This window comes from Periplaneta americana, chromosome 4 (assembly GCF_040183065.1).
Source record: "Periplaneta americana isolate PAMFEO1 chromosome 4, P.americana_PAMFEO1_priV1, whole genome shotgun sequence".
NCBI lineage: Eukaryota > Metazoa > Arthropoda > Insecta > Blattodea > Blattidae > Periplaneta > Periplaneta americana.
In genome coordinates this window covers 30,668,149-30,693,097 of record NC_091120.1, presented here as the reverse complement: position 1 = coordinate 30,693,097, position 24,949 = coordinate 30,668,149, and the positions used below count along the sequence as shown (strand labels likewise).

Genomic DNA, 24,949 nt, shown 5'->3' with positions numbered 1-24,949 from the left:
TGTATAAGCACTTGGTTTGACGTTATTAACGTGGTGAAAGAAAAAAAAAATAACTTTTTTGTCTGCTCCTATGAGAAAGTTTGCTTGTTAGTCTCCATATATGATTCATATGTCTTAATATTGTTTATCATCTGATATCTTCTTCTGTCCCAAACTCTTCTCCCATTCACCATTCCTTCCAGTGCATCCTTCAGTAAGCAGTTTCTTCTTAGCCCATGACCCAACACTTTCTTTTTCTCTTCTTGATCAATTTCAACATTATTCTTTCTTCACCCACTTTTTCCAACGCATCTTCATTTCTTATTCTGTCTGTCCATTTCACACACCCCATTCTTTTCCATATTCACATTTCAAATGCTTCCAATCGTGTCTGTTTGCTTCATCATAATGTCCATGTTTCTACCCCATACAATGCCACACTCCACACAAAGCACTTCACTAGACTCTTCCTTAGTTTTTTTTCCAAAGGTCCACACTAGATGCTGCTTTCTTTATTATATGCTTCCTTTGACATTGCTATCCTCCTTCCTGGCAGCAGCTCATGTTACAATATGGTACATTGCAAGTATTTGAAACTGTCCACTTGTACTGCCTTATTTGACCAGTAAAACCTGTAAAAGAAACCCAGAACTGTGATAAGGTGAATGTGCCAAATGTCTACTTCCTCTTTTAACATCTTCAGTAATTTTATTTATACAGTACTACCTTTTCGAAATCTAATTTGATCACTTTAGAACTAACAAGAGCATTATTAATGAGCTCATTCTTTCATGATCTCATCCTTTCATCTACTCCTTGGTCTTCCTGGAGATCTTTTTTTTTTGGGGGGAGAGGGAGGGGAAGTGTTTGAATATACCATCTTTACGCTTAAGTATCACCTATGTCAACGATGACCAACTCGTGTTGTGCAAGAACATTCTTTGCTGCACATGTGCAGTATGCAAGAGCAGATAGTTTCACTCAAACTGTTAACATCTGCAAACCAGGCGGCTTGCTTGCATTGCCAACATTTCTCTTCTTTGCTCGTGTGTGCAGCTGAGTTGGTCACCATTGATCTATGTGCATCACACGTGAATGACAATACTAAAAATATGTTTAAGCAAAATAGAAGTAATAACTCATAAAATATTTTTTTTTAATCCAATGCCACCAGGTTGTCTTTTCGACATTTCTGGTCTTCTCTCCTGGCCGTGGCTTAATTGTAACCCACTTCAGAGGTTGGGGCGCCTGGAAGGCGGAGTTACATTACCCCGATGATGTGATAGGATGATTATGATAATGTGGTGCCAGGAGAGGTCTTAAATCTAAACTTAACCTAAATTCCAGACCATGGACGAACACAGGAATAATCCCCTTTAAGGAAAAATTCCTGTGCTCTAACCGGAATCGAATCCGGGACCTCATGAACTATAGCCAGAAGCTCTGACCACTAGACCATGATGCTACTTCCATCACGAGGTGTGTGTCATGGATTCATTAGAGGTAGTGGCGTGCGGTGCTATTTCTTGATGGGGAACAGGACAGAAACAACCCTAATAATAATAATAATAATAATAATAATAATAATAATAATAATATGTATTATGATTTAGCAACATTACCAATTCCTTCTTTTTTTACTTCAGTTACAACTTAATCAGAAAAAGAATATATTAATGATATATTGATATTATTATTAAGCCTAAATATATAATACCGTTAACTAAAAATAAATAAATAAAAATTAAACCTACAATTTACCGCTTGACGAGCACCCAGTTGACCATTTCACAGAATTAAGTAACTACTTTCAAAATGTCTTGTATAAGATTCTGTTTTAGTTTTAAGTTCTGTAAGGAGAGGAGTAGGTTTGCCATTCAAAATAACCGCGCTTTTCTCAGCAAAATTGATCGAACTAAACGCTCTCGACTTCAGCTGATCAATAACACAACACTCGCTGTCTTAGTTTGCATCAGGGCGCTTGCGCTCGGTCTCGTTGAAGTTGGAACAGGCAGGAGTCACCTGTTCCATTGCCATTATTTCGTCAGATTTAACTCAGGCCGGCGAATGCGTAAATCGTACGGATTTTTTAAGATCTATTGTATCATTTCACACAGAATATAATATCACACGAAAAACTCTTCGAACTTAATTGTTTTCCGAATTATCACTATATAAATAAACTAGCTTGACAAAACAGTGTATTTCACACTTCGCAATACTCTGCGAGGGAAGAGGTAACTTCTACAGCTTCCAGCGATACTCGGGTAAGTTCGTGTCCGTTCGAGCCTGCTTCGGAGAAAACATTGCTTGAGACCCCCACTCACATCATCACGCACTGTACACGGGAAGGGCTCGCTCGAGTCGTTTTCACTTCACTGCAAGTAGGCCTATCCTTTAGAATGAAGTATATCTCACAATCTCAGTTAACGGAACGAACAGGTGAAATTACTAAATCTTACAGTTTTCATTTTTTTTCTCAAAGACCAAGGACACTAGAATAAAATTATGTGACACGTTTCCTTATTAAGATAAAATAAATGGCAGGAATTTTTTTCAACGTAATTTTCTTTCATTTTCGACGTGTGGAACCATTTATATATTAATTAATTAAATTAATATATAAATGGTTCCACACATCGAAAATTAAAGAAAATCACATTGAAAAAATTCCTGCCATTTATTTTATCTTAATAAGGAAACGTGTCACATAATTTTATTCTAGTGTCCTTGGTCTTTGAGAAGAAAAAAAATGAAAACTGCAAGATTTAGTAATTTCACCTATTCATTCCCTTAAGGGGGCAGGGAGGAAGGGAACATCCTGTTCCCTCTGTTCCATGGAGGAACCGCCACTGATTAGAGGTTCTCATGTGTGGAGCCATCCTTTTGAAAATATCCCTGCGTAAGTTTGATGTCAGCTGCTCCACGAAGTGTGTAAAAGTGTTCTTATACACGTCAGTATTTACACTTCCTTCAAAGGAAATTGGTTCAATGATTCTGTAACCGGATATTGCACACCACATTCAAACTTTTTCTGAATGAAGTGATGTCTCATGGTACACATGAGGATTTTTTGACGTCCATAAGCTTGTGTTTTGAGAATTTACATAGCCTGAGAGATGAATGGTTATGTGACAACAACCAACATTATAATAATTAGGGTTAGGATTTTGATGAAATTGCATCTTTTTTTCTAGTAAGCCAGAAACATGGCTGCTTTAGTATATTTTATATGTTATGTGATAAACTAAATGTTTTAAGACATATTTTTAGGGCATTTTTTGCCTTTTTCAACTCATAAGAGCATTTTTTGTTTTATTCAGTCATTTTTTTTAGGCATTTTCATTTAATTTTGGCCATAAATCTCCATTATTAATGTAAAATAATGTTTATTTCCTTTGATATTTTCTCTACGTATTTTGTCCATTAATACCCATTATTTTGTATAATATTTTAATCGTTTCTCTACACAAATATTGCCATTTTAACGTAGTACATCCCATGTAATGGACCAGTCCAACCATCCCTTCAATATAGACTCCTCTATACCTGCTAGTTCCGGATAAGAGTGGCCTTGTGGTGGACTACATGGAAAGTACATCTGGTAAAATAATTAATTAAAGTGTACTACTTCGAAAAAATTATGTAAAATTAAATAAACTTAAATGTTGGTACTAGAATTTAATTTAATTACTAGTCTAAATATTAAGTACAGGGACATCATTTTATTTTTACTTCAATTTTTAATGTACCTGTGTTTTTTAATGTACTTCACTCCCACCCCTTCTACTAATCAAGTTAAACCACCCTCCACACAGATCCAAGACCGCATATACAGTCGTAGTAGCTTTACGTTCAGTTCCAAAAATATGTTCGCGTTTTCCAGTGACGAAAGAGCTTTCAATATTGAATCATTTTCGCACAGGTACTGTCGTCCATTTTCCTACGTCGCATCCCGGTTTCCCCTACCTGCTTCTATTCGCCTTTCTGTAAAGGCTAGTGGCTGGGCTATCTTAGCTCTTTTCTGAGAACATTAATTTCTGTTAGGAATTGGACGTCTACGTAATATTATACCCATACAATTGTTTAAAATAACTTAAATAAAAGGGCCTCGTTAAGTAATTAAATGTCACGTGATTTCCTCCTTTTCTACGACCCTGCGATACAACCACTTGGACGGACAGTAGATAGCATGTCTGAGTAATTTTATCTTTTCGGATCGGCCAGAAATGAAGATTGAATTTACAGTACGTAAGGTACTCTTTTATGGAGTAGGTACAGAATTATTTCAACATGAGTTACTAGTACGAAGGACGAAAGTGGTAATTGGGATTATGTACAATAGTCTATAGTGCGATAATATGCACATTAGAACTGAAGCCTGTATCGAAATGAACGGCCGCTATTTTAAAAAAATGTGCTTAAATATCCATGTTATGATTATTTTTAAATTTAACTTCATTCTCTATAGTGTACGCTGATGTGCTCTAGACAGTATAATATACATTGCATAATGAATACGTCCACATGGATAGCTCAGTTCGTGAGTAAAAACACTCATTGTTAATACTGTACTGTATTTTGATTAAACAAAAACCTAATGAAAATTATCGAAGTCAAAAGCGTGATATTTCCTAGTTTACGTAAATGGATGTACTACTTTTCTTCCCTCCTATACCTAGTAAAGTGATATGTTTGTATTTTACGCCAGTATCATCGAACTCTAGTTGTGGAAGGGAGTAGGCAAACGGTATTTGCGGTTCTAATCTTGATCCAAAGGTATAGGCAGGTTAATATTAAAAATGTTAGTAAAAATAAAATGATGTCCCTGTAGTACGAAACCTCTTTTCCTACTAAGCCAATTACGTAAGATGAATATTTAGGGCATTTTTAAGAGCATTTTTGAAAGATTTTTAGGTCATAAATTCATTGTTTTAAGACATTTTTTCATGATTTATACGTCATCAGAATCCTAGCCCTAATAATAATGTATCGAAGGCAATCTGCCATCTGCTGGTATCCATTGAAACCTCTGATTTCGTGCATCATTTCAACGTACTTACAATTTAAAAGTTACCTGTGGACACAGAGTTATAGGTAATTAAAAAGTGGGATAGCCCACTGAAAGACTTTGTACTTTTTACTGTGATTTGAGACAGTTTATACATCCTCTTCGCATGTATAAAGCATTCCTCATTCTTGATGTATTACGATTATGTGTTTGAGATGAATTCTCATTTTTATTTATTTATTTACTCTGGTGGAGTTATGGCAGCAGAGTCCGTATAGACCAGTTTCTATCTAATGCATTTCCAATTCACCGCGGGCTAAAGCAAGGAGATGCACTACCACCTTTACTTTTTAACTTTGCTCTAGAATGTGCCATTAGGAAAGTCCAGGATAACAGACAGAGTTTGAAATTGAACAGGTTACATCAGCTTCTTGTCTATGCGGATGATGTGAATATGTATTTTCACCTGGTGAACTTTCGTATGCAGAATGACTAAACTTTTGTCTGTTAGAACTGCGGATTCTCATAGGAATCATTACCTTGATTTCAAATTTTTTTTCGAAATGCTTCCATTGCTTAAAATTTTCAAGTTAATCGTGAGTTTTGAAATTTAAGAAAAATAATTATATTACATAAGTAACATTCATGTTGATTAAACATAGCATGACATACTTTGATATTCAGGAAAATGAAAATAATGTCAGTAGTCTTTATATTTATTATTGGTATTACTGTCACTATTATTATTATTCTTACTAATTATTATTATTATTATTATTATTATTATTATTATTATAAATAATCCATGGCGCCACAGCTCGTGAAGGCCTAGACTGACCAGCCAGCTGCCCACATTCCGAAGCAGAGGTGGACAATCATCCAACCAGACTGGAGGAATTGTGTGGTTAGCACAATGATCCCTCCAGCCGTTATAGCTGGCATTCGCAACCGGATTTCACTACCTATCGTAACTCCCCAAGTGCATCACGATGCTGAGTGGGCACTGATCCCATACACTGGCCGAAATTTCATGAGAAAATTTCTTTCCCCATGAGGACTTGAACCAGCGCGCATTCCGTAATGCAAGTCCTAGACAGGATGCCTTAGACCACGCGGGACTAATTATTATTATTATTATTATTATTATTATTATTATTATTATTATTATTATTATTATTATATGGATTGAGCCATTCCACTTCAAACCTATCAAGATTTCATATTGCTGTCTCAGATTGTTTTTAATTCTTTGGACACTTTTAACTCGAAAATACATTTTATCCATGTATATGTACAAATCTATTTTCGGCAGATATTAAATTTTCGAAAAATCATCTCTACCAATTCCTTGGATCTATCTATCTCTGGTTCTAATCATTCATATTATTTAGTCTTGTGCTCACATGAAAGGTAAAAATCTCAGTGAAATAATGAGATATTCTACATATCAGGATTTGTGGCTTGTCCCCTTCTTTCACTGGACCCCTCAACTTCAGAGGAGACTTATATTTAAGTTATTGACATTACAAACGAACATGCTGAGTATTTATTATATAAAATATGCTTATTTGAATGCATACGTGAACATTGTGTGCTTCATTAAACTATTATTGTTGTATTCCACTATCAAGTTATGTAATTTCTGGAACAAACGAAACCCTGTCATTGGATTACTGCATACTCTCCAGCACTATGGTTGCACTAGAATGCTTGCAGGTAATTCACATTATAATAAAATTATATCTGCAACATAGGTGACGAGCAACGAGATACTTCAATAACGTATAGCATCATGTGAAATGCACCCAAGTGGACGACTAACCTCTTTACTTACCGACATGAACACTTTGTATGTAAATGTCTATCTGCATTAGAGACGCTACCCCGAGGGTACACTGTGCTGATGACTGCTGTTATAAGGAATAGTTTGTGTAATCAGTTCAACTAATATTTTTCATTGATTCTAGTTCACGTTAACAATTTGTTAAAAACATAAAATTGTTTAGTCACACGTTAAAAAGTGTTAACATTTTTTTTTTTAAAGGTTTTATACCTTGTACAGACGGCCTGTTTCAACACGATGTTGCATCGAAACGGGCCGTCTGTCCAAGGTATAAAACCTTTTTAAAAAAATTTTAACACTTTTTAACGTGTGACTAAACAATTTTATGTAATATTTTTCTCTTCACAATTTCTAGAACACCTACTGTGTACCTCCTACCAAATGAGTACTGGCATCTTCTAGTAGAACAGCTGACACTTATAATACTGACTACTCACCTTTTCGGGGTGGTGAGGTTATTAGAAGTGTGAACCTTTTTGTTCCTGCCCTCCATGCCTGTTTCTTCCATGCACTAGTACACCTTTACCAGTAGACACCTCTGTCTTCAAAGTTAGTTTAATGTTGAAATATATAAAATATAGAAAATACATAGTGACACTACATCTCTTCAATCCACCAGGAATATTTACTGAACGTTACTAACAAGGTTAGTTCTGTGTATCTCATTTTTCAACTGGTATTGTACTCAATAAAAGAAGCCTGATTAGCAGAGCCAGGTATTTATGGATATCGCGAAAATCACGACATAATAGATATACAAAAGATTCTTACTAATCTTTACTAATTAAGTAATTCTGATTAATAATATACGGATAAACAATCTCGAAATAGAGTTCTAATAGCGAAATATGAACACATTCGCGAATTATTACTATTGCATTGTTTTATAGCGAATTTCATATTCCGAGTTTTTTTTTTTTTTTCACTTGAATTTGTTATATATCCAAGCAGGCTACATTACATGGTATTCCAGGTGTTGATTACATTAGTGAACTCAAAAGACGGAGAATTCAACATTTCATTAATAATTTGAAAGTGTTAATTTGAGGGGCTGCAAGTTTTTTTCGTTTTTAATGAATGTGTGTTAAATACAGCCTCAATCCAACAAATATTGTTTATTGGCCATACTGCACCTTTACCAGAATCCAACGAACCTTTAATGTTAATTATTTGGAAAGTAATATTCATACTGAGTTAATACTCCAATAAATTCCAAAAAATTGTATATTCCATTAATTTCTGCCAAGAGTACAAATCAATCTCCAACAATCTCTGCAGACACCAAAAATAAAAAACACAAATGATAAAATTAATCTCCATAAATACCTGCCCCTGCTGATTAGTAAGGTTACCAGAATCTCCATTTCCCAGGTAGTCTCCAAATTTTGCTTTTGGTCCCTGGTAAAATTCGTCTCCGATATAATAATTTGTTTCCAATTATCCCCACACTTTTGGTTTCAACTATTATAATTTTATGAAGCTATTGAATATGTCAATGCCTGGCATATTCATTCACAGGATAAGCTATCTGGAATGTATACTGCTGAGATCTCCAGAAAGAGATAGTTCAGTATTTTTCTTCAAATCTAGATGGATTTGATCTGGATGAAGATAATTGATTTTATTACATTTCTAGCTTGAAGAAATAATGACTTCAGAGAAGATATCAGAGTGAAATTAAAAAATGCTACTCTTTGCTCAAAATGGAGTGAATCGATGTGACTTGGAATTACTGTGAAGAATTTATATCTTATAAATATGTTCGGTTAAATCCTGTTTCTTGTTCTTTTAGTTCCTGTTTTAATTAAAATGCCTGATCTTCTGGACATTCAATTACAAGTTATGCCTTTTAAGAATTCAGTTATATAATTACTTTGAATAATTTGATTTTATCAATATGTTCGGTTAAATGTTTTTTGTTCCTTTCAGTCCATATTTTAAAACAAATGCCTGATTTTCTGGACTCTAATAAACTTAAGGTTTTATATTTGAGAATGTGTTTAAATTCACATGTAATTCACGTCGAAAAGTGGTATTCATTGAAAATTTCAGGAATATGACAGGATTTAGGCATTTATCCAAACATGCAAATAAAACAATTATTCTTGAAATAATACATCTTTGTTTATTTCAAGCACATAATGCTCACACTTTCTTTGGCATAAGTTACAAATTCAGATTTATACTAAAAGATAAAAAAATGCCATCATAAAGCCCTGAAAATGTTTATCATGCACCAATGTATAGCATTTATTTGACTACATTTTACAAATTGCTTAAAATCTAACCTTAATGTCAGTGGCCTCAACTGCACACATCAAATGCATTAGCTCATCATTTCCTCATACAGTAAATTTCTGTTGTATTTAGAGGTTTTGTTCCTAGAATGATGATAGTAAAGCCATCATAACAGTTGACGCATATTTAATTGCAAATTGATTCTCATTAACATACAGTATAACCCCGATTATCCGTCATCCTATTAACCGATCGATGGATTATCCGACTGCCTTTCTCTCGCTCTTTATTTTCTCTTTTTTTTTGCTGCAGAAAAAAATGTAGTACTATACCTCATATTATTAGCTATTTTTCTAGAGTGTATTATTAAAAGCCTTTATCCTTACACAGTATTCCTTCTGGCAGTAAGAACAGTTACCTGAAGGTGTTTTTCCCAACTTGTAAAATAGTCACTATTTGCTTTCAAAGAAATGATCCCACTTCCGCACAATTTATAGCAAACCCGTGCCGCATTCAGTCCTCCTACTGTTCAAGTGTCCGTATTTTATATTTTCTATGCAACTGCATCTTCCACGGGTGTCAAAAGTATTTTGCTAGCTATCGAAATAAAAATGCAAATAATTGAGAGCTTTGGGAAAAGAGTAACCGTGGTTCATTTCGCATAAGAATACGAGATTGGCGTTAATACTGTGGGCGATTTAATGAACAACTAGGATAAAGTGTATAAAGTATGTAAATCTACAACAGGAGACCTCTACAATTCCCACTTTTCCGCGTAAAAAACATCACAAGGAATTTCCTTGTCCTTCATAAACTCATCATTGACAAATTAATGAACTTCTGGTCCACTATCTAGAATGTCAAACACAACATTACGGAGGAAATTACAAACTGTAATAGTCTTTGTACTTAATTCATGAAAATATATTATGATACGGATTATCCGATTTTTTCAATTAACCGTCAAGTCCACCCCCTTCATTACCACGGATAATAGAGGTTCTACTGTACATGAATTTCTGATTTAAAAAAATGTGATATAAAAATTATACCTTGAGGTTATTTAAAATGCTGGTATATTTTACATTATTCTTCTAATGGCTCCCTGTATCTCAACATAGCATATTAAGATTCTGCCTGAGACAATAAAGAACAGTATAGATGTTGCACTATATCTCTGCTGGTGAATGACTGTTCAATTTCAAAGTGGCTTATCTTGGTTGTAGGCGACAGAATAGCCTACTAAAAAGCAAAACAAAAGACATCTGCTTGTCTTCATTTCAATGCTCTGATCACTCTTGCTTGGGTGTAAGGTGAGAGTTTAGACATACTTTTTCTTACAGATCAGCACAACCTTTTGCTATCTCTCTTCCCCCTCACCGCAACTGTGATGTTGCACAGAAGCAGAGTTGTAACACAGTCTAGTATATACAGTCGCGAATCTCAATACGTAGTAAATATGCAAACATTAGATAGTTGCTCACCACTAGGATCACTAATATCGCCTCATTACAGGCAATGCAAAATATTACCGTCACAGTCTATTGTTTCTAGCACCCTCAGAACTCAAGCTTCGTGACTGTATATAGTAGACTGTGGTTATAATAAAAGATCATTACATTCAGAAGCTGTACTGTGTCACTTTACTCTTTATATTTAGACTTATCTGCAATCAGAAATATATCATGGAACAAAAATGTACTCCTATAGGCTATATACACACACTGGGTAAGTTACCTTCTCCTTCATACGAAGTTATGCAATCCCACACATTCATTTAAGTATCTCAATATCAATTTTATTTGTGCTAATGTCCCATGGTCACACAATAAAGTGCATAGTTGCATATTTTCATTATGGAAAGCACAGATAATTCATCCTAGAGATATAGAAGTTTCATGCCCAATCTTATCTTGGAACTATTGCAGAAACAGCGCAATTTTGAAAACACACAGAGTTGCATAAAACTGAAGAGTAGCCAGTGAATCGATAGTGATTTATCGATATATTCGTATGTTAAAATCGGATTTACAAGTATATCGTCGCCTGAATGCAAGAACTAGGTAACTTGATTTTTCATATTTTGTGACATTGCCTATTTACTTATTTATTGCACTAAGGAATATGTCTCGTTTTCTTTTACCTATTTGTTATATTGGAAAATAGATGTCGCTGGTATTGTTCGATCAGTTACCTAGATCCTGGATTACATTTTGTGCGATTTTTGCTATGCTATAAAAGAGGTAACTAAAAACCGCAAATTTCTAGTTACCTAGTTCTTGCATTCTGGCGACGATATTATTTATGCTATCAGTCACTTTTAGGCTAAATAATTAGTGAGGGAACAAAGACAAAAAACATGTGTTCACCTTATGAAAGATTGGTATTAAATTACAAAGGAAATTATCTAAAAATTTCTTCTGCACAAGCATTGTTGTGATCATGTCATGTTTGAATTTCCAACCACTCTTAACAATCAGATCAATAAAATGTGAGATTCGTTCTTGAGAAAATAATTCACTCCAATAAATTAATTTAGAGTCTCTTGAAAGGCATTTTTGCAAGGCTTACTCTCGTCTCTCTTACACATGATCGTGAATTTACTGTTCATTCCATATTCTCTCAATTATTTCTGTCCTTAGTCTACATTACAATTTTAAATGGTTCCAAAATGTTTTTACACAATATCCTTATGAATTTATTTTTAATACTTAAAGGAGCAGTCTGCGATAAAACTCTAAATTTGGATTATATTATGGGGTGTTTACTTAAGTAATCTTGGGTTAACAGCGTTTGTCGCATCTCTCTTCGCCTATTAGTTTGCAAAATATTAAAGGTCTTACTGCAAGCTCTGACGTCATATACTGTAATAACAATAATAATAATAATAATTTACCCAAAGTCTATTCCAGTTTAAATACCGTGTACAACCCATTGTTCCGGAAATACTGTTATAATTTTATTCACCACACATGAAGATATAACCACTCTGTTCCTCCTTCCAATTGCTGTCCATGAATTTATGCAAGCAACAAACAGCTTATAAGCAACACATCGCCATGTTTTGTTCGTTGGATTGTCTTTTGTACGTACTTTATAAAATGTCTTGCTGATGAAACATAGTTGTAACTTTTTAAAGTATAAGTCTGTGCCCGGGAAGAAAAAGGTCTTAAGTAAAAATTTTATACTTTTCAGGAGAGCAGTAGAAAGATTGAAATTGATGTCAATTATAGATTTCTTTTAATTAAGAGGTTTTTCCTGGATATTATTTGTTTATATTTCTGCCAAAATAACAATTTTCTTGATTATTTCCAAAAATAGCCGCACTTAAGCCCTTTTAAGACTACAACCCAAACTGAGAAGAAGGGACTATTTAAACATAAGACTGTAAATTATTAGGAATGCAAAATGTTGTTGTTGTTTTCTAATGCCAGGCGTTTGACAATAAAGTCATTTGACCTCTTGCACTCCAATATTTTTCAAAGATATTATCATGGCCAGCCACTGAAGCACAGATTTTGAGGTGTTCCGAATCCATTTCTTGGTTTGAGTTGCACAATGGGCAGTTAGGGGACTGATATATTCCAATTCTATGCAGGTGTTTGGCCAAACAATCATGGCCTGTTGCCAATCTAAATGCAGCTACAGACGATTTTCGTGGTAAATCGGGAATTAACTGTGGATTTTGATGCAGAGAGTTCCATTTTTTCCCTTGGGATTGAGTTATCAAATTTTGTTTGTTGAAGTCTAAGTATGTAGATTTAATAAATCTCTTCACAGAGTAATACGTAGATTTAGTAACAGGTCTGTAAGTAGCAGTGCTGCCCTTCTTTGCTAAAGCATCCGCATTCTCGTTTCCCAGGATTCCACAATGGGATGGTATCCATTGGAAAACAATTCTTTTATTGAGTAATATTAATTGAGAGAGCATTTTAGTTATTTCTGCTGTTTGAGATGAAGGTGTGTGTTTAGAAACGATTGACAGAATAGCTGCTTTGGAGTCTGACAATATAACTGCATTCCTAAATTTATTAATGTGGCATAGAAGATTTCTGAGACATTCACTTATTGCAATGATTTCACCATCAAAACTTGTTGTTCCATATCCAAGAGATCTATAAAGTGAGAAGAGACAGCACGTAACACCTGCACCGGCACCTTGTTCTCTGGAGAACAGTTTTGTGGAGGGTACCTAATATTAATTGTCTCTAAAGACAATTGTTTCAGTATTTCAGTTTTTACTTCTGATTTCAGTATTTCTTCTGTTAAATTTAGATTATATTCAATTATATATATGAATGCAAAATAGGTCTTAAACAATATAGGACTGTTTACCTGCTGCTTGAAGTTTTAAAAGGAAAGGACATCAGTATGAGATAAAATAGCTAAAATACAAGTTAGACCTTTTTAATAGGGCAGCATGGAAAGTAAACATGTGATGGTTTGTAAGGAATAAAGTATTAAATATTCTTAAGTCCTTTATTTTGTGTGTGCTCGATTCAAAAAGTACTTAGGACATTTGGTAACACTCTATAATTCCAGTCAGGAGTCTTATTTGACTTAACCGTTTTACCAGATTGTAGAGAATTGTTTCCGCTTTCAGAATGTATAGAAATCTCTTTTCACAAAAAATTGACTTAAGACCTTTTTCCTCCCGGCCACAGAAGTACAAGTATAACACAGAACTCTCTGCTATGCTTCCTATGGGGCTTTTATTGTACCTTGGTTCGGACTCCCGCTCCGAATTGTCGGCATTCTGGCACACTGAATTAACTTTCACAAATGTTCCCATTGTTTTTACCGAAATATTTGTAACAGGGGAATGACATATATTACAGAAGCGAAACAAAATTTAATTAATATAAGAATTTAATTCAGTCAATACTTAACAGTGAGAAATACATAAAATTAATGTTATACCAAAAGTAACATTACATATATTTAACGACAAACGTTTTCACCAATTATATTGGCATCTTCAGGTTGAATATACCATGTTAACAAAATGAACACTTGGTCTTAACTAGTTAAAACAATGTTAAAAGTAGGATATAAATTAAAACAATTAATAAAATTGAGTGATGCAGCCACCAGGTTGTATGTAGGAAATGATGTATAGTAGAAAGCAAGACGGCAAGACCTCTTCTAGTATTGTGGTAACAGTTTCGGAATCAGATTAAGGATGCTACAAATAGGGCGGTCGTGTTGCCAAGTAATGGTGACAGGATAAAGCCCTGTAATTAGCAAAGGATGGTATGAACAAAATTGTTTGAAAATATTGTTTAAGATCATATAGAACATTACTTACAAGAAGTTGAAAGAGTTGGCTGGGATAAATAAAAATTTGCCGCACATCTCATCAACCAAAATCATGATCTCACGAGCATAGAAGATGCTTTGCAGGTTTTAAAATCACAATCACATGAATGCTGCTGAAGAATTATATATCATCACTCACTCTAATAGTAACAATAGCCACTTGCTTAACGAACAATATCCAAATTCAAATAACCCGCTGTTTAAGATTATACAGAATTAACTTCCGATCATCTACTAGTCTTGTCAGGTATGCAGTTTTCTTTGTAAGCTACTTCTTAATGTAAAGGTCAGTCGTGCCGCCGCTCTCATGAACTCCAGCCAACTCTTTCAACTTCTTGTAAGTAACGTTTTATACAATCTTAAATAATACTTTCAAACAATTTTGTTCATACCATCCTTTGCCAATTACAGGGCTTTATCCTGTCACCATTACTCGGCAACACGACCGCCCTATTTGTAGCATCTTTAATCTGATTCCGAAACTGTTACCGCAATACTAGAAGAGGTCTTGCCGTCCCCCTCGTCATACATGCTTTCTACTATACATCATTTCCTACATACAACCTGGTGGCTGCATCACTCGATTTTATTAATTGTTTTAATTTATATCCTACTTTTAACATTGTTTTAACTAGTTAAGACCAAGTGTTCATTTTGTTAACATGTTATATTCGACCTGAAGATGCCAATATAATTGGCGAAAACGTTTGTCGTTAACCCTTTCTAACCCAAATTAAATTTACAAGCAATCCATGTTGAAACAAATAGCTGTATTAGGACCAATTCAGTGACCAAGTTACGGGAGTAGCAACATTTGAAACAAAACTATATTGATGAAAATGTATTGAAATAGAAGTTATCCAGCAAAATTTATCTTCATATGTAACACACAAGTATATAAATGCTATAAAGTTAATTTTTGCCATATGGTATCTATAGTTAAGAAAGGGTTAAATATATGTAATGTTACTTTTGGTATACAGAGGTGTGAAAATTATTAGAATAATCTTAATTTTAAAGGTTTTTTAATAGTTCCTTCACAAATATTCATTGAATTGATGAATATTGGTATATAATATTACTATACTGATATAGGATATATTTACTACTAACAATGCCGGAAAGCATTGTTGTACATTGGTATTTTTCTTATTTTACAATTGTTATGGGAATTCAGAAATTATTATATTATGTTGGCGGAATTGGAAACATCAAAAATTAATTAAGAAATGCTTTAAAGACGGCCTCCAGATATGGAGGGTAGCTGCGAATATATTGAATAAGCAGTCGTGGACAGCCGATAAGGGGTGGTCCTCCAGCTTGGGGGTTGGGCGAAGGGCTAACAACCCATCACCGTAAAAAACAGCTTGTTACGTATCCCTATAATAAGCCTCGGAATAGGACTGATTCTCTGGCACGACCACAGCAAAGGAATAAGGTTTTGAGATTTGGCACTTGGAACGTAACTAGTCTTTATAGAACAGGAGGGGTAACATTAGTAGCAAAAGAACTAGCTAGATATAGAATAGACTTCGTAGGCGTACAAGAGGTTAGGTTAGATGGGAATGGCATATCACAAATAGGAGATTATAGAGACAGGATTAATCTTGCACAGGATAGGGACCGCTGGCGGGCTTATGTGAGGGCGGCAATGAACCTTCGGGTTCCTTAAAAGCCATTTGTAAGTAAGTACGTAAGTTAAACAAATTGTTCTTTGCGTTTACATTGTTGTGAAGGTTCAAATGAACGTATACATCTGTTTTGTGCATATAATTTTTTATGTTTCCAATTCCGCCAACATAATATAATAATTTCTGAATTCCCATAACAATTGTAAAATAAGAAAAATACCAATGTACAACAATGCTTTCCGGCATTGTTAGTAGCAAATATATCCTACATCAGTATAGTAATATATACCAATATTCATTAATTCAATTAATATTTGTGAAGGAACTATTAAAAAACCTTTAATATTAAGATTATTCTAATAATTTTCACACCTCTGTAACATAAATTTTATGTATTTCTCACTGTTAAGTATTGACTGAATTAAATTCTTATATTAATTGATATTGTACTTAACGGACCAATATGCCTTTGAAATTAAAGAAACAAAATTTGTAATGCTGACCAGGAGAAAAAAAAAAAACTTTTTGGGTCCTTATATTACTTTCTGTTTCAGCATCCTCGGAACCTGATGAATTAGAATTTGAAGTTTCTACTTCTATTTGAAAAGACGTGTCTGTCAGTTTCTGACTCACTCACATCAGATTCACCACACACATTTCTTAGCGTCTCACACCCTATCTGACACTGCACAGCTTTGTTTATATTAGGTTCCTGTGAATTATTTTCAGCTATAGGTGCATCACTGCAACTTGCTATTGCTTCTTCGATAAGCTTCTTTCGTTTATTACCACAGGAGCGCTTAGTATCAGAACTGTCTTGGGGAGATTCTCCTTTCAAAAATAAGGAAGGAACAGCAGTTTTCTTCAGTTTCATACGAGTTCTATTGCCTTTCATTAAACGTCTTTTTAGTAGAGACGATTCTTCGAAATCAGTTTCATGGAAATGATTGGAACACACAACAGCAGTTTTCGATGGTGCAAAACCTTTTCTGTTGATTTTCTTCACCCATGCTTTAAATCTCTGCGGTGACTTTTCTCTGTTCGGAAATACATGAAATGATACGTCTTCTCTATGTTCTGCTTTCGCTGTTCCTTCTGAACACGAAAAAACACAACACCACGGCATTTTAAACTGTATTATGACACAATTTCTTCTGTTTAGTCTACTGTAGTTTAAAATCGTTCATCTAAAGGAAAATAAGTCTACATAAAACCACAATATTGGTATTTGCTGTTTTACGATTAAATGAAAAGCAAAATATGACTCCACACAATCACAACTAAGTTCGAAATTCTGTTCACGTTTACTACGGCACGAGAAGATACAAAGCACTGCACTCAGCGATGTTCTCAGTCTACTACGCAATCACACCAGTTCAGTGGCTATGATATCATAAGTATTTGTGCGGAGTCAGTAATTCAAGAACCACGCCTCGCATTGACATGCGGTAAAGTATATTCTACTAAGACTTAAAAACGTGTTTGATTAAAGCCAACTTAATTTTATCATGGACTGTTCCTTTAACAAGCGTTTAAGCTTTCTTGAATAAATTAGTAGAACCCTAGTGTAAAATATATTCATGCCAGTAAAATTACTGGAAATTCATTTTAGAATATCTCTGTACCACAATCAGTAAATAAGAACAATTTTTTACGTAGTATACATGAAATTTTATTTATGCTTCTTTGGTAAAAAAAAGGGGGGGGTAACGAAAAACTGTAAACAATTGACAGTTTTAATTGTATTGCATTCATACTAAAGTTTCCATACTTCTGTAAAATTATGCACTTCACATTTAAATTAAAAAGTTCTAGTTATCTACTGAAATGTTGAAGAGTAACTGTATAATAGTAAATCTGGAAAATGTTTCAACATCAATATTCCACTCCATCACAGTCTCCATATTTCCATTCACTACCAGAATTCCTTTGTAAATTATCTTCATTAAGGTACTTTCGTTAACAGTTAACCAGAAGTTTATCACTTGTCTTTATACCCTGTATAATTATTTACGACTTTCTTCTTTGGAAGGCGAATGTGGTACTTGAGACATGTTATACCAATCGATTTCCGAGAAGTCTATCACTATCTGCCGACTCTTCGGTATGTACTGCCTGCAATTAGAATATTCAACAAGTTATAAAACAACAATAATGCAATATTAACAAATCTACTGACATGAGCCTGTCGCATTTAAGCATAGCCTACTTAAATGCCATCGACCTTGTTCGGGATCGAATCCACAACCTCGTATAAAATTGAATATTCCGTGCTGATTATTTACTTGGAAAGTTTCTATACTCTACTACAATATGATACATGTGTCTTCACTGAGTAATGCTGTCTACTGATATAACATGAGCAAAACACGAGATGTGACACAAATCAGGTTTAGTTTTGTATTGTATTTTAACATTCCATGGTATTCATACATACTTACAGCTAGAATATGGAACAAAAAACTTAATATTATTATAAAATCTTAATTTATAGTCACAGTCTAGATGAAATATATACAGACGAGATTTACAATATAGTCTACTAGTACAACACAAAGTTTTAGTATCAATTTCATGAAGTATTATTGAATGTCATTAATTCACCTACAGAATAAAAGGCGTGAGAAATTAGGTACTTCTTTAATTTGGCCCTAAATAATTTTATGTTTTGAGTTTCATTTTTTATATCGATAGGGAGGCTATTAAAAATTTTTACTGCCATATAACGCACTCCTTTTTGATAGCACGATAGACTTGCCGATGGAGTATGAAAGTCGATTTTGACGTGTATTTATGCTATGAACTGTCGAATTAGTTACAAAGTTTTCACAATTACATACGAGGAAGATTATTAATGAAAAGATATACTGACAAGCCATGGGCATTATTTGTAGTTTTTTTAAAATAGTCCTACACGATTCCCTAGATTTGGCACCTACTATTATTCTAATTACTCTTTTTTGTAGTAGAATATATTGTTACTATCTGTGGAATTTCTCCAGAATATTATTCCAAAACTCATTACCGAGTGGAAGTATGCAAAGTATATTGTTTTTAAGGTATTGATATTTACTATCTTTTGCATAGATCTAATAGCAAAACAAGCTGAATTTAGTTTGGGGGTAATTTCTTTAATATGATTTTTCCAATTTAACACATTATCGATTTTTAAGCCAAGAAATTTGGTTGTTGTTGTTTCTAATAGGGATCTATTATTAAATTATTGCGCTAGTTACTTCTTATGCTGAAGTATAAGCATACACTAGACTCTTGCTAATGCAGCCTCCTTCTGGTGTACTTCCTATCCCTTCTACAGTAAGTTTTTTAGGAATTCGTAATGTGTTGTATTGTATTACTTATACATATACTTCTTCAAACAACTCAGGAATTTAGTGGAAAGCCTGTAACTTAAAAAAAAAAAACAAAATTATGAGGGTATATTAGTCTGAATTTGCATTAATTGTTACTGCAACTGATATTAATTAGTAACTGCAGTGGCATAGAAGAGGCCAGGTTACTCATCCTTGTGACATCACAAATTATGAGGTACACTACGCTGGTCATATGTGAAATATTCTAGTTTTGATTTAGAAATGCAAGTGCAGTGGCAGCTTGTAATGTTAAATTTAATGAAGAATTAAACAACATTTTTTTATGCATTCTCACTAATCTGACACCCTGTTGTGTAAGCAAAGAATGTCGGATTAGCAAGAGTGTAGGCCTACTATATAAGTTACATCAAAGTGACTACTGGTAAAATTAGTACATAGCACTGAATTTAACTACTAATATCGTGATTTTATCAATATACCAATACATATAGGCCTACATGCACTCAACCAATTGCCTTCTTGTGTTCATCCCAATTAGGCCTAACATTAGAAATGACGTGACTGAGATTTTAAAAATCATTTTCCCATTATACAATGACCTTTCGGGTCATTCCATTGTAACGGGTGTTACATCCACAAAGCTAAAAACTGAACACTTTGAATGCAGCCTTAATAGAATCAAAATTTATTTATTAAAACTATTTCCCCTATATTTTCTGAACATTTTGATATAATATAATCCTAAGTTTATTTTAACGAAGTTGAATAACAAGTAAAAAACATGGTGTAACGGGTATTACAGAATTTAGACATGAACTTTTGCATAATTATTGAAAGATGTAAAATTCTGTGAGTTTAATGCACACAAATTAACATCCTTTTACATGGATATATATTAAACATTGACAAAATCAAATATGTTCTCAGTTTTCCTTTCTGCTTAAAAGATTTAATTTTTTTCAAGAAAAGCTTCTGTAACAGGTGTTACATGACTTGTAACGGGTGTTACACTGTGCAAATATTTCTACTTTACTGAAATGATTAATGACACTCTTTCTGTTTTTCATTAAAACAACGCTATTAAAATTTAATATAACGAAATTTCTGCGTAATAACAATTTCATTTTATGTAGATAATTAAATTATCTTTTTTAAAATTCTCAGAGCACAGTCTATTTATTAAATAGCCTGGAATGGAACAAATAGATTAATTGAGGAACATTCAAATTATGGTTGTTTTACAGATATTTTAGTGCATGTGTAATTAATTTTAAACATCTTTTTTCATCTACACTGTCACTGAATTCATAATACAGTCTGTTTCCTTGAGACTTGACATCAGGTGTTGGTAACTTCCTGACCAGTTGACTAAATTTTACAAAATAAATATCATTTTCATCAGATTTGAAGATTTTTTTGCTCTGCCCAGAAACTTTCAGGAACATAATTTTAATGTCCTCTTCATTGTCAGCTTGGTTCTGGCATATTCCAATGTATCGGAACTTTTTTTCACCCTTTGATGACCTGGGTTTCTTGTTTTCACTTAAAAACTCTACCAAAACAAACATGCCAGACTTAACTTCAGATCTATCAATGCTGTACACTGGCATGGGAATCACTTGTGTTTCACTTGTCAGTATCCCATGTTCAGAATCCCAAAACCTGTGGAATCATCATCTTATGGTGCTAAAGGAAGTCCAGACTGCATACTTGTTCTGTGATAAATCACTACTTATTATGGCATAGGATTTCACTGTATCATTAGAACCCAAATGCAACATGTTTTTTTCATCCGATTGTTTACAGGAGCCATTTCTTGAAATAAGCACATTGAAGTGCATTAGATCGTGGTAGAGCAAACAAATATTTTATACAGAATGGACTCTTTGCAGCTTTAACTACTTAAGAGATAGTTACAAGCTATTTTTTATTGTAATAGGTTACAGCAGGCAAGTACAACATTTTGTAACTGGTATTACATCAATAATGTAACACCCGTTACTTAAAGAATTGTAACACCCGTTAACACCGTTTCTGGGTAAAATAAATTAAATATTAATTAAAAAATGTTATGATCTCAACAAGCAACCTTATAATCTCACTTTCACTGCAGGATATTGTGAACAAATATTTCATAAGATCATAATTAAAACTTATTGCATATTTTGTGTAACGGGTGTTACATGCTACAGCAATTTTTAATATGATGTAATTAATTACTGAATTTGATCTTACCTTGAATTGTAATATATGCTTGAACTTCGAAAGCTTCATACATTTCCCTCCAAAAGTGCAAGATCAACAACATGGTGTTTTATGACAACAGCAGGATCTTAAACTTAAGCATGCGAAATAACATATTTACTATTCAAAGAACCTACCAACAAACATAAACAAAACTGCAAAAATATTACATACAAGCCAAGTTTTCTTTAAGGGCAGTGTAATTCATACTTTTAACAGTTGATATATCAAAGTACCATACACTTTATTAATAAATGAAAAAATCACTCAGAGGCTCAGTTGGCATGGAATGGCCCTTTCAAGTAAATTTTTTAATGCTTACCAGTACTTTATTCCTGCCGAATCAAACATCCGTTTAGCTGCAATTGTCTGCACTTTGCTTGCATACTTGTCCGACATGTAGACAACCTCTTTGATTCCAGATTGGATTATAATCTTGGCACACTCATTGCATGGGAATAACGCCACGTACATGGTACAGTTCTTAACGTCTGCAGAGTTCTTGTTCAGAATTGCGTTCACTTCGGCATGGCACACTGAAATACGATTCATTCTTTTTGTTAGTAATTATTTAAGAAAATAAGAGTTCATCTCTGTATTAAGGAAGTAGAAGTACATTGTTAGCAGCAAATATTGCGATTATGCGCAACGGTACAAAAACAAATGACCTAAAAGTACAAACTAAAGCATTCTTTCTTCAAACTGTTGGATGTAGCGACTTCCAAATCATATAATAGGCAAATAAGCAATGAAACCAGCATTTGCACACAGTCATTTTCATTGTAATATTCTGTAGCCTAATGACAAACACTAAAAAAAGATTCATCCGTCTCAAATTAATAACACTTATTTACTTATCACTAAAAGAACTAATTAAAACTCTTTCATACAAGTCTTACCGTATAAATATTTAGTGTCAAGTAAATTATCTGTCCGTTTCCCCCATGGAAATACATCATCACTGCAACCAATAGGCATACCATTATAACCAACGCCTACTATTTTCTTGTCTTCGTTTACAATACATGCACCAACTTGAGAACATGGATCTTTACTTCTTTTAGCAGCCAGAAATGCTGTGGCCATGAAATAGTCTGTCCAACTCAGATAACCATTCCGTTTGTTGTTAATATCGCTGTAAAATAACAGTAGTAATTACGGATAAATTTCAGAACACGGATTACCTTCCTTTCCCTCTTACTCCAAAATCATTATAATGGTAGTTTATTAAAATTTAAAATTACTGACTACCTTGATTTCTCCTTTGCGGATAATGCCTCGCTCGATTGACCAAGCTTCATTTGCGAAAGCTGTTCTTCCATTATTTCTACAGTTCTGTAAAAAAATTACAAGTACTTAAACTCCGTGTATCTATTCAATAATAAAAGTATGTGGTTTTTCCTCTCACATAAAGCAATAACTGACTAAGCCTTTACTGTAACATACAAAGGGAATGGAGAGAAAGTCGAGTTCGAGTTCTATTGTAATCCACAGCTCCCGCCAAAATGTCTCTGCCTTTCGAATTGTCCATTCAGAAATATCGTAAAACGTAAAAGAAGAATAATGAGATAAAATTACTTTACTTACAGTGTTTGCAAAGTAGATGTTTATGACTGAATTCTCACGTTCGCTGAAAATATTATTTCTATTTCATGTTTATATTACCTTCACCGTTAAACTCCACACCTTGCCAGCTGTTCGCAACCCGCAGCTTACATTCAGTGTCACCAACATCAACATTGACAGGGCACTAGATTCATAACCAAAAACACTAGAAAAGCACCAGATAATTATGATTAACTTATTCATAAAGAAAACAATTTGCTATTTAAAAATGTCTTTATTTACACTTTTATTTAAAAAAATCTGCATCGTTATCGTCACTTATGAGCATCAAGCTACTATTTGCGACATTCTTTGAGCAAGATAGCGACTCCTGTGAAACATGATTCCATTGTTCTAATGTTTTTACATGAGGTCTTTCCCCTTCTTTTTCAGTCAAAATCTGACATTTTAGTACTGGATGTAATGTGCTAATGTTTATTCGGTTTCTTTGTATGGATTTTATTAGATTCGCCTAACTAAACAGCAAGGGCGCCCACAGGATCCAATCTCAGTGGTAGCCTAGATGTAGGGTGGTAGCAAGATGGTTAGAAAATTAGAGGAAATGGATGGACGAGGAGAGAGAAAACTGAACATGAAAAATAGTCAGTTCTGAAATCTAAATTACTTTGTGCACGCATTCATAGTTTAAAGTGCCCGCTTTTGTTGAATTGTTTGAGAAAACATGTATCGAACCATCAAGCACGTAGAAAAAAAAAAAGACTTAAAAATGAAAATCTCAGTGGTACCACTGGTTACCCCTTGTGGACGCCCTTACCAACAGTCCATAGTATAGAGAACATGTTCTCTATACTGTGAACAGTCTTTCAACTTCGGCGTTAGAATGGGGTACCGTAACGTAAGAATATTATTGATAGTACCACACAAAGTGTGTCCTTGCAAGGGTTTTCTCCGCTCGCATCCCTATATATGAGTTAATCTCGGCCCTAAACTACCCGGTATTTTAACGGATTTAAGAGATTCCCCTGGGGAATTGAACTGAATAGAATTTCGGGAGGGAGGATACTACAACCCAGCACTGCGACCTGACGATCTATTGCGCTAACGCTCAAGCTAGCCTCATTCCCAAACCCACACCGGCTAATCACACTAAGGTTCGCTGCGTACCCAGGTTTTGAACAGGCAACCCCATTATTACAGCTGTTTTCTTTTTCTTTTAAAGAAGGGACATGACTCAGCGCTGCGATCGGAAAAACAACTTAATACTATATAGCATGGATGGGCATCGTGCCTCACTTGAGAAATAATGCCTCACTGACCGTCACAGAGCTTATCGCTCTGAGTGACATCATCTTCACAGTCCCCGTTCCTCCCTCACGTAGCTCCTAAGCGTGGGCAGGTTCTATATCAGTTTCATAAGTAATATCAGTGGTGGCATAATGGCATTATCAAAGCAGTGTGTACGCGTTAGAAAACGATTATTTCATGGGAAATGGGAGGAAGAGTTTTTTTGCTGTTTAGAAGGGGAGAACATACGATGTATGTTATGCTCGAAAATCCTATTAGGCATTAATAAATTTAATATACAACGACATTACTCCTTATGTAATAAAGAACATGCTGAATTAGAAGGTAAGACAAATTAAATGTTATTTTTCGTACTATTCCGAAGAAAATTTATGATCTTAACATTTGCATAGTATACTAAATACGACATTATACCTTAAACACGCTGCATTAAAAGGTACGTGGAATTAAATTTTGTTTGTACGTATTATTTCCAAAAGAA

At 34.1% G+C, this 24,949-nt stretch overlaps 1 protein-coding gene across 4 annotated transcripts; it reads right to left on the bottom strand.

The window, feature by feature from the left end:
* Nucleotides 1–23,338, bottom strand: LOC138697659 (deoxycytidylate deaminase). Of its 4 annotated transcripts, XR_011331592.1 has the most exons (6): nucleotides 23,185–23,338; nucleotides 22,849–22,932; nucleotides 22,497–22,732; nucleotides 21,920–22,133; nucleotides 21,589–21,691; nucleotides 9,357–18,136 (listed from the first exon to the last, which is right to left on the bottom strand). XR_011331592.1 is itself a non-coding variant. In XM_069823097.1 (5 exons), exons 2-5 carry the CDS (start codon nucleotides 22,917–22,919, stop codon nucleotides 545–547), a joined length of 588 nt encoding a protein of 195 aa, XP_069679198.1. In that variant the 5' UTR covers nucleotides 22,920–22,932; nucleotides 23,185–23,338; the 3' UTR covers nucleotides 1–544. The 4 variants fall into 4 exon arrangements, 3 of the variants coding, with proteins under 3 accessions (XP_069679198.1, XP_069679196.1, XP_069679197.1); XM_069823097.1 differs by lacking the exons at nucleotides 9,357–18,136; nucleotides 21,589–21,691 and adding an exon at nucleotides 1–611; XM_069823095.1 differs by lacking the exon at nucleotides 21,589–21,691.
* Between the last annotated feature and the right edge of the window lie 1,611 nt (nucleotides 23,339–24,949).

Coding starts and splice junctions, on each gene's coding strand:
- LOC138697659 (XM_069823095.1), bottom strand. CDS start 22,919: ATGGAAGAACAGCTTTCGCAAATGAAGCTTGGTCAATCGAGCGAGGCA. Junction 22,733..22,848: donor TCCGCAAAGGAGAAATCAAG/GTAGTCAGTAAT, acceptor GTTATTTTACAG/CGATATTAACAACAAACGGA. Junction 22,134..22,496: donor TGACACTAAATATTTATACG/GTAAGACTTGTA, acceptor ATCGTATTTCAG/TGTGCCATGCCGAAGTGAAC.